At 40.4% G+C, this 14,552-nt stretch overlaps 1 protein-coding gene across 1 annotated transcript in view; it reads left to right on the forward strand.

The window, feature by feature from the left end:
- The first annotated feature begins 333 nt into the window (after positions 1-333).
- Positions 334-14,552, forward strand: part of LOC127536027 (CMP-N-acetylneuraminate-beta-galactosamide-alpha-2,3-sialyltransferase 1-like) — a 34,790-nt gene continuing 20,571 nt past the window's right edge. Inside the window, exons 1-3 of the mRNA XM_051955227.1 lie at positions 334-570; positions 5,285-5,481; positions 5,571-5,750. Of these exons, the coding sequence (XP_051811187.1) occupies positions 334-570; positions 5,285-5,481; positions 5,571-5,750 (614 nt within the window). The remainder of the gene's footprint in view (positions 571-5,284; positions 5,482-5,570; positions 5,751-14,552) is intronic.

Below are 14,552 nucleotides of genomic sequence, written 5' to 3' on the forward strand. Positions count from 1 at the left end.
AACACTGGAGCCAATAATAACAATGTTAATAATAATAATCATCACCATCATATATTATCTCTAATTATTATTATTATTATTGTTGTTGTTGTTGTTGTTGTTATTATTATTATTATTATTCTTTATTAAGTTCATATTATGAATCCATGACCCAGCTCTCTCACTGCTTTTGCTGAGTATGGCTATGAATAAATGATGACAGTGTTTTCTTCATAACTGTAGACTTACTTGTGCATTTGATTTCCTTATAAGACAGACTTACTTGTACATTTCACCACACACTTTGTCCACAGATTGGACCTGTTTCCCAGTCACAAGCGTGACAAATCCAAGATGAAGTTCAAATTTAAGGTGTTTATTTTACTGCTGTTTCTCACCGGGGTTAGTCTGTTCATAAGAACCCACTTCAACTTAACTGTCTGGGTCCACTCTCAACAACAAAGCCCATGTGCTTGTGAGAAGTGTTTATCAGAAGATAAGCTGATGCTCCTGCACCGTTTCACCAGTTCTGTGGACCCATTTTTGTCTGTGAACTACAACCTGTCAGAGGATGCCTTCAACTGGTGGAAGGTAAGTCACTCACCTACCAATAAAAATCATCCTGCAGTTATCAGATGAGAATCTGAAACCTGTTTTCCACCAAGGCAGGTTGTTTTGTACCCAGCCAGTGTATAATTTTAAAGCAGTGTATAATTTTAAAGTATTTGTCGTGGCAAAGACACGTGGGTTGCAATGATCCCATTACAGAAAATTCAGAAACTCAGGATTGCCATTTGCAGCAGTGTTTATAAATGTTGGCTGAATTCTAATTAACGCTTTAAAGGACAGGCAATTTCTGCCCGAAATTTCTACTGAAGATGTACAGAAAGTAAATTGAATGCTGTTCTTGAACTGTTTGGAGTACATGCATGGTTGGGGTCTCATTTGAAAGCAGACAACCTGAATTTTCACCCAGTGCAGTCAGAATTACTCTAGGTGCTACTGGCACAGAGTATTTCATGTTGGCACACACTGAATTAGGATGAATTTTTTTCTCGCCTACATTTTTTCCCTAATAAAACACCTGAAAATCAGTGTGGCAGCACTGTTAGAGCTTGAAAACACGATATTGCAAAAGCCTGGGGTCTTACATAGTTCAGGTCAAAATTTCAGAGCAATACTACAAGAAATGAGTGTTTCACACATGTATTTGTACTGATATGCCCCGCCCCTGTCAATGTTGGACACCCTCTGTATACCCTCTGCACAATGGTATTACTTCATTTTCAGCCCATTTTCACATTATTTTCACTCCAAGAACTCATAAAGAACTCATAAAATCACTTCAGATAAGCTTCAGTGTCGATCACACACACAAATTGAGAGGAATACAGAGAACCAACAGGTGGAGCCCGGAGCTCACGAATGATAAATCATATTCACCTTATTCAGCTCCGCCCATTTTCCAACGGGCGGGACTTCCTGTTTTGAGTAGCACTTCCGGTAACTCGGTCATGGCGGTGTTTACAACTGAGAAAGTGATGTGGGAAGTAACGAAAACCTCTTTAAAAAACAGAAATGGATCAAGTCTGCCGCATCCGTGACTTATTACAGAGTGACATACAGATGACATGAAAAAGTGGCCACAAGTCATGTACACACGTGGACAAAATTGTTGGTACCCCTCAGTTAAAGAAGGAAAAACCCACAATTCTCACTGAAATCACTTGAAACTCACAAAAGTAACAATAAATAAAAATTGATTGAAAATTAAATAATCAAAATCAGCCATCACTTTTGAATTGTTGATTAACATAATTATTTAAAAAAAACAAACTAATGAAATAGGGCTGGACAAAAATGATGGTACCCATAACTTAATATTTTGTTGCACAACCTTTTGAGGCAATCACTGCAATTAAACGATTTCTGTATTTGTCAATGAGCGTTCTGCAGCTGTCAACAGGTATTTTGGCCCACTCCTCATGAGCAAACAGCTCCAGTTGTCTCAGGTTTGATGGGTGTCTTCTCCAAATGGCATGTTTCAGCTCCTTCCACATATGTTCAATGGGATTCAGATCTGGGCTCATAGAAGGCCACTTTAGAATAGTCCAACGCTTTTCTCTCAGCCATTCTTGGGTGTTTTTGGCTGTGTGTTTTGGATCGTTGTCCTGTTGGAAGACCCATGACCTGCGACTGAGACCAAGCTTTCTGACACTAGGCAGCACATTTCTCTCCAGAATGCCTTGATAGTCTTCAGATTTCATCGTACCTTGCACACTTTCAAGACACCCTGTGCCAGATGCAGCAAAGCAGCCCCAAAACATTACTGAGCCTCCTCCATGTTTCACCGTAGGGACAGTGTTCTTTTCTTCGTATGCTTGGTTTTTGAGTCTATGAACATAGAGTTGATGTGCCTTACCAAAAAGCTCCAGTTTGGTCTCATCTGTCCAAAGGACATTCTCCCAGAAGCTTTGTGGCTTGTCAACATGCATTTTTGCAAATTCCAGTCTGGCTTTTTTATGAGTTTTTTTCAGCAGTGGTGTCCTCCTTGGTCGTCTCCCATGAAGTCCACTTTGGCTCAAACAACGACGAATGGTGCGATCTGACACTGATGTACCTTGGCCTTGGAGTTCACCTTTAATTTCTTTGGAGGTTGCTCTGGGCTCTTTGGATACAATTCGAACGATCCGTCTCTTCAATTTGTCATCAATTTTCCTCTTGCGGCCACGTCCAGGGAGGTTGGCTACTGTCCCATGGGTCTTGAACTTCTGAATAATATGAGCCACTGTTGTCACAGGAACTTCAAGCTGTTTAGAGATGGTCTTATAGCCTTTACCTTTAAGATGTTTGTCTATCATTTTTTTCGGATGTCCTGGGACAATTCTCTCCTTCGCTTTCTGTTGTCCATGTTCAGTGTGGTACACACCTTTTCACCAAACAGCAGGGTGACTACTTGTCTCCCTTTAAATAGGCAGACTGACTGATTATGAGTTTGGAAACACCTGTGATGTCAATTAAATGACACACCTGAGTTAATCATGTCACTCTGGTCAAATAGTTTTCAATCTTTTATAGAGGTACCATCATTTTTGTCCAGGCCTGTTTCATTAGTTTGTTTTTTTAAATAATTATGTTAATCAACAATTCAAAAGTAATGGCTGTTTTTGATTATTTAATTTTCAATAAATTTTTATTTATTGTTACTTTTGTGAGTTTCAAGTGATTTCAGTGAGAATTGTGGGTTTTTCCTTCTTTAACTGAGGGGTACCAACAATTTTGTCCACGTGTGTATGGTGATATTTTTAAGTATTTCGTGTTGTCTTTTTGCGTTTATCGCTCGGCTATGAGGAATTATAACAGCACTGAAGCCTATCAATATTTGCACAGTGGTAAAGTCGGCGTTGTTCTGTTACATCAAGAACGGGAATATACGTTTCTTAAAGCTAATGTCAGCCCGAGTCAGGCTAGTACCTCCTCACACATGGTGGGTGTTGGTGACAGCTGATGAAGCGGTGGAGACCACAGGATGCTCCTGTATCGTTGGGTTGGGATGGTCCTGCAGTCACGCTGCTGCGATATTATGGAAGGTATGTTTATTTGAATAAAACTTTATTTGATTCATGTATATATGATGTGGTTGTGCAAACGGAGGTTGTTATTGTCATATCTGAAACAGCTCCTGCGGTTTACTGTGTTATTAGCCCTGTCACAAGCTAATGCTAATTCCCTGGAGCAACAAAAAACTGATTCTGACCAAACCGCAGTCATAACAACGTTTCAAAATAGCAGAGAGCATATTTTTACCTCACTGATGGCACAGCTTGGTCTTTAGTGGAAACTGAACTTTGGTAGAATCGCTGTAGCTGCGCTGACAGTGGCCGATGCAAGCTGTGTGTTTACATAGCCATGAGCTGGTCCGCAGCATTCAGATCTAACCTTTCCATGCTCTAAACAATTCTGAGAGAGAAAGCTTCATTTTTCCCCAGTTGTTGTGGCACCCACGGACAGCACAATTGATGCCACACATGTTAAAATCGCTTAAAAGAACAGTTAAAAGTAGCTACAGTAGCGAGAGGACTCGATGTTGTTGTAGTGCGAAGACGGTCAACCGGAAGTCGATCTCAAAAATGGCGCCGTCCTGCCTCACTTCCTGAATAAGGTGAATAAACCCACTGGCAGAGGCGGGATTTATATTCAAGCCATTCAGCAAGCTCATTGGCTACCAGGCCTGTCAATCTAACATTTCCTCCGACGTGATTTGCTGAGAAATAAGTCAATCAGTGATGTAGTCCAAATCTGTCAGACTCGGCCACGGTTGGCTGTTTCGCCGTGGAAGGCGGAACCGAGTCACTTGATTGGTTGAAGTTCGGTTTGAAGCGGAAGAGAAGCCTTCAGTATCCATTTTGAATGCCGAACAAAGGAAATACAAGCATGTTTGATAAACTTATTTACAAAAATGCACTGAATATGAAACGCACAGCGCCACCATGCGCCGCGTGCACGCGCATCGATTTCTGGATTTTTTACTTATTTCGAGACATGTTTTGGACAAAGTATTATACTGGATTGTTTTCTCTGGATGGCTAAGCTTGGGTTCTGGCCGGTTTTTGTGGATTATCTTCATTTCTGACCAGAAACGAGCGTCCAAAGTGCGTCCACAGGTGAGCTGTACACCTTTACGTGACTTGTTGTTTGTTGGACAAATGTGTTTATATTACCCACTGTGGTAATCACATCTGAAAGTGGTTTATACCGGCGGATTCATGAGAATCTCAGCTTTCTATGTGTGTATAGTGTTTGTATAATCGCGTTTGCGGTGTCATTCTATTTTTAAAAAAGCGTATGCCGATATCAAAACGGCCCGCCCGCGGGCCGGCATACTTTATCGAGAAAATGTTTTTGTCTTGGGACAGACAAACTTTCTCCTTGTACTGTGGTCCTCAGCAAAAGTTCAATGAAGACACCAGTCTTTGAACAGATATGGAATGGTGTGACTCCATAAAGACTCTGATTTAACTCATTCTCATACATATGGATGAGGAGGGACATCATCCACCTCCTAGTAGGCGAGAAGGTGTATTTTCCGCACCAACAAGTGTCTAACCTGTGGAAAAGCAGCAGGTTCTTAGAGGGTTTGCAAGTTGAACCAACTCCAAACCAGCTCCAGCAGGAGCCCAGAACTAGCAACTGATTCTCATTGGTAAAAGAGAAGTAGAAATACAATGTTCTTGTATGCCTGTTTGCTCACAAAATGCAAATGATAACTGATTTAACAACAGAGTATGTCTGGTATTTCTGTCAGCGCTTACAGAATGAAAGGCGCAGCTTCAGCACCTATAAAACAACAGTAGAGAGGCTGTTTCAGATGTTCCCACCAACTCCAGATCTAACAGAACCCAGCCCTGACCGCTGCAGGACTTGTGCTGTGGTGGGAAATTCTGTTAATTTACAGCGATCACACTACGGACCTCTGATAGATTTCCATGATGTCGTCATAAGGTAAATATTAAGCTCAGAGAAATCTTCTTTCGTCCAAATATTTCTGCAAAAAAAGTGACATAAGAAGTATTCTGGTGTGTACTCCTTAGAATGAACTCTGGTCGTATCAACGGCTATGAGGAAGATGTTGGGACCAGAACAACTCATCGTGTCATGTATCCAGAGAGTGCCGTGGATTTAGACAACACCACTCATCTTGTGCTATTTCCATTTAAGATACTGGATCTTGAGTGGCTCATCATGGCCTTCACAACAGGATTTACTGGAAAGTGAGTCATATTTTTATTCTTTCAATGCATATGATTTGTCCCCATTTATATGAAGATGTGTTCAGTGTAATCTAACAAACAGGCATTAAGACATAATGAATGAAACCATATCATGATTTCTCTTCCTTATTCTTTAGTAGATGGTCAACATTTAGTTTCTTATTCTTCAAAACGTTTTAATACATGTGACAACATAACCGTTTCCTTGTAAATATGATTTCTATTGTTCATATAAAGGCTTTTTTAAGACTAGGTTATTCAGGGAAAGATAAAGTGAAACAGAAAAACAGACAACACAATGCAAGCTTAAACATTAAAGTAGTGAAATCACTAAGAAAATTGCCAAGGGTTCATAGAGTTCATGAATGAAGTGAAATCTCATAACCTACTTCAAATGTTAACAAAGTTTGTCAAAGACTGAGGGAGTAGAACAATCTCCTGAAGTCTGCTTTCACATTGCGATTGTTTAGCTTTCTTTTGGAATGTCCACAACAATATTTTATCAAGTAGTTCATTTGATTTTGTCATTTCATGCTGTTTCTAGATCATATGCGGCAGTAAAATCCAAGGTTCAAGCTAACAAGGATTTGGTGAGTATTATGTTCACTGCATTCAGCAGTGAGCTGTCTGCAAAAGTAATGATAGATACAAATAAGGTGAAACATTAATTCAGATTCCTAACAGGTAATGGTGGTCAATCCAGCCTTCATGAGGTATGTTCATGACATCTGGCTGGATAAAAAGGGCGGGTATCCATCCACTGGCTTTATGGCTTTGGTTCTTGCGCTGCACATCTGTGATCAGGTAAGTTCATTTCTAATTTCTCTTAATTGTGAAGTCTACAAAGTTTTCAGTTTTTGTATAAGTGCACAAAAATAAGCAACAAGATATGTTTGTGATAGTCTTCCTGATTTGACCGACATGAGGCTTATCTGATTGCCTATTCTTATTCAAGATGATAGGCTGCTTGATAGGCAGTTTCATATGAATGCTATGACTCATCCACATGTCACTGTTGTATGTGTAGTTTGATTACAGAAGTGAAATGTTAAATATTCATAAAATAGGTGTGTCCTACATAATGCAGCAGATTTGTTAGTTATTGTATGTTCATTTTTGTGTTCCAAGGTCCGTGTGTTTGGTTTTGGTGCAGACAGTGATGGAAACTGGAGCCATTACTGGGAGAAGCTTAAAAATAAAAAGTTACGAACTGGACCCCATCCTGGACAGCATGAGTATCACATTATCCAGCAGTTGGCTGAGGAACAAAAAATCCATTTTTTTACAGGGCACTGATCTTTTATCATTTAAAGTTAAATATACAACTGATTCTATTGAGACTATAGGAACTGATTCGGTGAAATGAACGAATATTACTGTCAATCCTGTACAAAGAAAGGCACATGTGCTAAGCTGCTGCGCTAAAATTTTTCCATGTGCTTTTATTGTTTGTGTTGTTCCTCTCTATTACAGAGAAAAAAATACAAATATTTTCTTTTTATTATCTTCTTTAATGCTTGTCCAAGTTGTTTTCTCCTGACTAGATCTTTGCTTGTGTTGTATCTACTCTCAGATGTACGTTGCTTTGGAAATCAGCGTCTGTAAATGAAACTATAGAATCAATGTGTATCAAAGGCACTGTATTTAACTTGTGTGATATGATCTCTGTGGAAATGTTCTGTCTGCACAAATAAATGAAAACAAAAATGGAATTAAGCTCAATTGCAAGATTGTCTAAACATAGCTCTATCTTCTGAAAACAGTGCTCTGGAAGTACATTAAAATGTTATGTCAATAAAATAGATTTATTTTTTCCTGAAACACACTAAGAACAGCAAATGTTCAGTTCCACATTTCTCCATTACCGTCTGCAGTCTTTGTCAAAAGGTCAGATTGCTCTGGAAAAGTCAAGATTTTACGAACAAAGATGTGTTCAGTGAAAGTTCATGCAGGTTTCATGCTGTAAAGTTCTTAACTGATCAACCATTAACTTACTTGAATAACCAGAAACCAGCCAGTGGAGAGAAAAGGGACAAGTGACTCAAATGGAATGTTTAAAAAAAGACAAACAACAAAAAAAACTTGTTTCCTTATGCACATCATAGAGGGGCAGATTTATGTATTTTCCATGTTGTGACAATCCTGTAATCTAATCTTTGACTTTCTCTGTAGTGCATAACAGCCTAAAATTAGACCTCTGACAATATCATCATGTATGGTGATACACAGAGGGTGCTCTTTCACTTTTTGTAATAACTGGAAGATCAGATATTGAATGTGTGCAGTAGAGTCACACTACACCTCAGGCAACCTTGACCCTAATCCATGACTTAATTTAACTTCTTTGAATTTTGAACAGCATATAAATGCACCTCAGGCTAAAAATAATATTTAAAAAAATCTGAGCAGTATCAACTTGCCTGAATTGTTCGCAGGTGCTGTTGTAAATTCCACATGGACATGACATTAAAAATTACATCATTTTGATCAGTCAAAAACTGACATAAGTCATATGATAAATATTCTATATGAATACATGAACTTGAGCATGTTGTGAATAATCATTCTCACATTCAAAGAGCTTCACAGTAAGTACTGGACAAAGTAGAATCCACATGATTGCCAGGATCCAAGGTTTTCCAGCAGAACATTGCATTGTGATGAGATGATCAATGTTATGTACTTCATTTGTCAGTGGTTGTGATGTTGTAGCTCATCGATGTGAATTTTATCATCTGCTGGTGCTATAGCTAAGCTTTGTTTTGGTAATGCTACAAAAATAGCTTGTTATGGTTGGGGATGTGGTGATAGTTTTGGCAAAAACAGCAATTTGGTTAAAAGAGAGCTTCACATTTCATAACTGTACTTTTGATCTCATGACAATAAAGCAAAAGAAACAAACATGATATTTTATTCTTGTGGATTCACATCAACTCACGTACATCATAGGCTGAGATTCAACTTGCATTTTCATCATGCACTCTGCACAGAGCAAATTTTACGTTGCACCCAAAGATTATTAGATTCCTGTTGTACAGTGTAGCACGCTGTGAACTTGTAAGACTGTTAAAATCGCACAGTGTGTAGAGGCCTTTATGCATGATCTTCCATCAAGGTTTTTGCTTGGTGTCAGTAATACATTAACCACCGTGACACCAAACCTAACTGTCCAGCTTGACTCATAGTACTATAATCAGTGGCAAGTAAAGCCCAGTGTCCTGCTATGACCAGTATGGCCCCATCATGTTCATGAGACTTGGGTTTCATGACGAGACAAGAGACACTGAAACAGCTTCAGTTCACAAGAGAACTGTGGCAGAAACACCATACTGACCAAGCACCTTGAAAAACTGAGTGTATGTGTACAGAAAGCAGCTTGTGGTGTTTAAAAAGAAAGCATAGTCACACTCAGTATTGATTTGAAAAGTTTTCCAAGTCATATTCTGATAATCAGAATTTTGTATGTTGATTTCCCGGTATGGGCTGCAAAATATAAATTATAAAACATATTTTGACTTGGGGCTGCACAGTGTGGGAGTGGTTAGCGTTTTCGCCTTGCAGCAAGAAGATCCCCAGTTCAAATCCCGGCCTAGGACTGGGATCTTTCTGCATGGAGTTTGCATGTTCTCCCTGTGCACGCGTGGGTTTTCTCCGGGTACTCCGGCTTCCTCCCACAGTCCAAAAATATGCTGAGGTTAATTGAGTACTCTAAATTGCCCGTAGGTGTGAATGTGTGTGTGATTGTCTGTCTGTATATGTCGCCCTGCGACAGACTGGCGCCCTGTCCAGGGTGTCCCCTGCCTTCACCCGAGTCAGCTGGGATAGGCTCCAGCACCCCCCACGACCCTAGTGAGGATAAAGCGGTGTATAGAGGATGGATGGATGGATGGATGGATGGACAACGTCCCAACTTCATTGGAATTGGGTTTGTACAAGCAGGTCAACCAGTCCTGTCTCAGATGGTAACACCTCGGCTGCCCTTAGGCCTTCTATCTGCTCCTGCTCAGAGTTGATTATGTGTGACATTAGATTCCAGTGGAAACATTAATTGTAATCAAACTGAGGAACTCTCCAATCCTCCAAACACAATACATAACTTTAAAAGTAATATGGCAGCCAAACTGATGCACTTGCAAAGAAAAATGACCAGGCCTTCACAGGGCTCTGTTTTAAATGCATCCTGTAGATCAGGTAGACAGGGGGAAAGGAAGAATCAAAACATCCAAATCTCTGCCCTTGAGTGTCTGATATGACAGTTTACCTGCTGAGACAGCAGTCAAACCTTAACAGAAACTATGATGGAGTTTCATCTACTGATTTAGTGTAAGTTAAACCAACTAGTTACAGGTGTTTGTAATTGCTTTGACATGGAATGTAGCTTAAAAGCCTCGCTGCAGGAAAGCAGAATTTAGGCAAGTAGAGGCTGCAATACTGAAGTACGTTGGAAAGAAAGTCCAGATAATTCATGATTACAATAATACCACCATGCAGGCAGAAAATGATTAACATGATCATATTTTCCTCTTCTGTTGATAAGTTTTGGTGTTGTATAATGGCCAGAAAAGTGTTTTTGCAGAACATGATGTGGTCACAATGAATTCTAATGTTGACCTTTTTGATATAAAATCCTTTCACTTTGTCATTTTATCCTGGTAGACAAGTGTGTCTAATTAACGTATGAATTCTGCAGGTACAGCCAAAAACATGCATGAAGTCACAGTGACTTTTGGCCGCTTGATTCTATTAGTTCTGTTATAATACTGGTATAGGGACACAGCAGACAGACATTTGGAGTAAAACATAAATGTACAAAAATCACCAGAAAAAAACCTACATCTGGAAGTATTACTTAAAACCCGCGGAACTGAGAAGCAGTTGCCGCAAGTGAAGCTAACGGAGACCCCAGTGGGACTGATGGGGGGAAAAACTGGTACACAACACCCTTCGTCTCAAAACAAAGAAAGAGAACAACTGACCTGGGTAGTAGGTTGAACCGAGTTACAAAAATTATAAAGGAGAATACTAATTACCAGGAATATTACTCGATGTCAAAACAGCAGAACAGGACACTGGATTTAAACACTCACAAGGACATACACCTACAGACCGACACAACTAAACTGTGGCTGGACTCGGAGTGAGCATGGAACTTAGCTGACGACAGGCACGAGGGGAAGCAGAGAAGGACGATGCAGATAGAGGTGGTGTGTGGAGTGGTGAATGACAGAGGTGAGGCAGGCACTGAAGCCAGTGGTGATTTTCGGGTGGTGACCCGAGAGGGTCTAGACTGACAGTGGAGAACAGAGAATCCAGGTGAAGAATTTACGAGCAAATGGATCATTCAAAAGTAGAGCACAAAAAACAGCAGTTAGCTGAGGTACATACAAAAGACATGGCCAGAACAGGGATCAGTAAACTGACTGCGGTTGTTCAACAATCCAGCATCTAGTAGTGCTCTGTGTCTGGCTTTTTTTTGGAGGAGGAAGGCAACTGCAGCCGATCACGCCCACCTGCATGTGAATCTCGTCTGGTGATTTCAGATTGGCATCACCTGCTCACATACCACACACACCACACCAGGAAGGATGAAAGAAGAAAACCTGCCACTACAGGTTTGACCGTTGTTACAAATTCATTGACCGAGTAAAAGCTTGAGCAAAATTGACGCAAATCTCTTCAGGTGTGCCTGAAATAACACGTTCACAGGAGTGGGGTGAAGGTGCAGCCGGAGAACAAAAGGCCATTTATAGATAGACTGGACCTTCCCTGGAAACCAGACAAGCATAGGAGCAGTCAAGATGAGCGGTTTCCAGCAGTCCAGCCTTCAGTCTGTCAAGGCGGAAACAGAAAGACACTGATTTAATAAAGTATTGTCAGACACATTGATCAGTTTCTACTATCAACTCCAAATGTTTAAACAATGACAGGGTGACCTAATAAAATGCTGTACAGGTGATTTGTGTTCATGGTTCCTCCTTCATTTTACCTGAAATCTCATGGAAATCAGTGTTGTATCATTTTTATATAAATCAGCTTCTTGGAAACAATGAATTATGTAGGTTAACGTCCTGGTCCGGTGTCTATGACGTCTCAAAAATATGCAACTGGATCGTCTGGGGACAATTTGTGTGTGATGCATGAATCTAAACCCACTCAGAAACTAATCTGACCAGCATGAGTGCTCCATGCCTCTCTGCAGGAAATCTCCAGTCAAACGCTGCGAAAAGCTTGTTTATCACCTAATAAAATGTTGTCATTGCGTGTGTGTGAAGAATGGACTGTGCTACGCTGGGCAGACAGATGGCTGAGTTCACTAAGCCACGCCGACAACTCCACCAATCGTTGCGATTGCATCATCATCCATCAGGAGTGAACAAATACCTTTTTTTGTTCATCCCACCAAAGAAATTTCATTACCACTCCTTCTGGGAACAGACTTAGTTTGTCATCCATGACCAGGGGCCTATTTCACGAAGCAGGTTTAGTGAAAACTCTGAGTTTGTTAACCCTGAAATGAGGGAAACTCAGAGTTTTCCATTTCACGAAGCGAGGTAACTCTAACCAGGGAATGCGGGGTAACTCGAGCCTGTTTCACAAAGAGGGGTAACTTCAACTCTCGGTCAGTTACCGCAGTAACAGACTCTATGACTCTAACCTGCTCGCCAGCAGGCTTATCTGAGAAAACCTCGAGTTTCTCTCCGTCTCCGCCCTCTTTCAGCCACACACGCTGTTTCATTTCCTCATTCATTCAGTCAGTAAGCGAGCGAGTTTTGGCGTAGAACAGCTTTTATTAACGATCCAGTGGATAAAGGAGCAGCATTACTGCACAGATAATTAAATATTCGTCTGTAGATTGTTATCAGACCGAGCATAAATGTTCTCGCATTTCCGGACAATTATCGCTTTGAGCGGTACCATTTCGTAATCATTTCAAGTCCATAATCTACATAAACAACCTAATCCGTCCTTACATTTACATTACCAACCAGTCATGCTCTCACATCCAGCAGATATTGTGTGTTGCGCTGTGGTTCTTTGCAAATGAAAGTTTTTATATGATGTCGGAGATGCAGAGTAAGACAACTGTATGCAGGACAGTCAGAAAAGTTTTCCTGGCTCTGAAACGACTTTTACTCATTGTGCATGGGATTGCAGGTGAATGATGTAGAGATCTGTTAAATTCATTTTAAATCATATTCTGTTAATGACATTGTGCTGCAACCTCAGACTGGGATTAGTCATTTTAATTTCTTTTAGGATTTCCCAGTGTGACTGGCTGCATAGATGCACACACATCCCCATCACAGCTCCCTCACATCATGAATAGGAAGTCCATTCACAGCATAAATGTGCAGGTAGGCTACAGGTAGACTGACTACTGTTTCTGAATGTTAAAGACTGCATCATAGTTCAACATCTGTCATTCTGCACTGTCCAGATCATATGTGATGCTGCATACATCATTTCTAATGTGGAGGCCACGTGGTCTGGGTCTGTTCATGACTCCAGGATTTATGGAGAGTCTAACCTGAGCAACAGACTGCAGCGTGGTCAGCAGCCTAAAGATTTTCACAATAGAATTCTCTTGTCTCCCTCCTTTAATATACTCTGATGTATCCACTATACATTACAGGAGAGTTTGATGGCCTTCTGCTGGGTTACCATGCCAACCCAGGCTGATGACCTCATACCCTGACCCTGAACCAGGCCCCCAACAGAACTTCAACTGGACTCACTGCAGGACCAGAGCCCAGGTGGAGATGACCATAGGCCTGCTGAAAGCCCGTTTCCAGCGCCTACGTCTCCTCAGGGTGACCCCTAAGAGGGCCTGTGATATTACTGTGGCATGTGTTGTTCTTCATAATATTACCACTATTAGAGGAGAGCAACACCCTGCCCTACAAACTGAAGACCCAGATGATGAGCCCATCCACCTGCAGCTATCCAGGACAGCAGAGCAGTCAGAGACACCGTATGCAATAATCACTTTAGAGTTTAAGTCACCATCATCACCACCACAGCAAATAAAGACATGATACACATTTCATTTGGTCTTCTTTATTTCCTACAAATAAAAGAGATAGTTCAGTTCATGTTCCAATAGTTAACAAAATTCACCTGTGACCATCACCCACCTCTAACTTGTGCTCCAGTATTTCAATTTCCAGATCTGCCCTCCTAATCTGTTTTTTGGATTTTTCTCAGCAAATGCAGTTTGTAAATCCGTTTTACTGATAACTGGGAATATATAAAGGACATTAAATTATACAGTTGCACATGAATTCCACAGAATGAACCTCTGGTGTTTCCTGAACATCCATCTCACTGTGTCAGTCTGTGCAGTGGATGATGAGGGACCATCCTGCTGCTGTCCAGCCATGCTCTGTTAAAAGGGATGAGAATGTGCAATACTTCAGTGTAGGCTAAATGTCACACTCTATATTCCACCCAAAGTCTGAATGAGAAGAGAACTATCCGTAACATACCTCCATATGCCTTTCTGGATCCCCCTCTGTAAAGGCAGCAGACACAGTTTCATCCTCTTCATCCTAGATCAGTGACATGTTTCAGTACACTTAAACTACCATTTGGATAAATCTTTGGAGTGTTGCCTACTTACAGTTACAAGATATATATATATATATATATATATATGGCATGCCGTTTAGGAAATTATATATATAATGAAAGTCGATATATATATAATGAAACTTGATATATATATAATGAAACTTGATATATATATAATGAAAGTTGATATATATATAATGAAAGTCGATATATATATAATGAAACTTGATA

The sequence above is a fragment of the Acanthochromis polyacanthus genome, chromosome 11 (genome assembly GCF_021347895.1).
Source record: "Acanthochromis polyacanthus isolate Apoly-LR-REF ecotype Palm Island chromosome 11, KAUST_Apoly_ChrSc, whole genome shotgun sequence".
NCBI lineage: Eukaryota > Metazoa > Chordata > Actinopteri > Pomacentridae > Acanthochromis > Acanthochromis polyacanthus.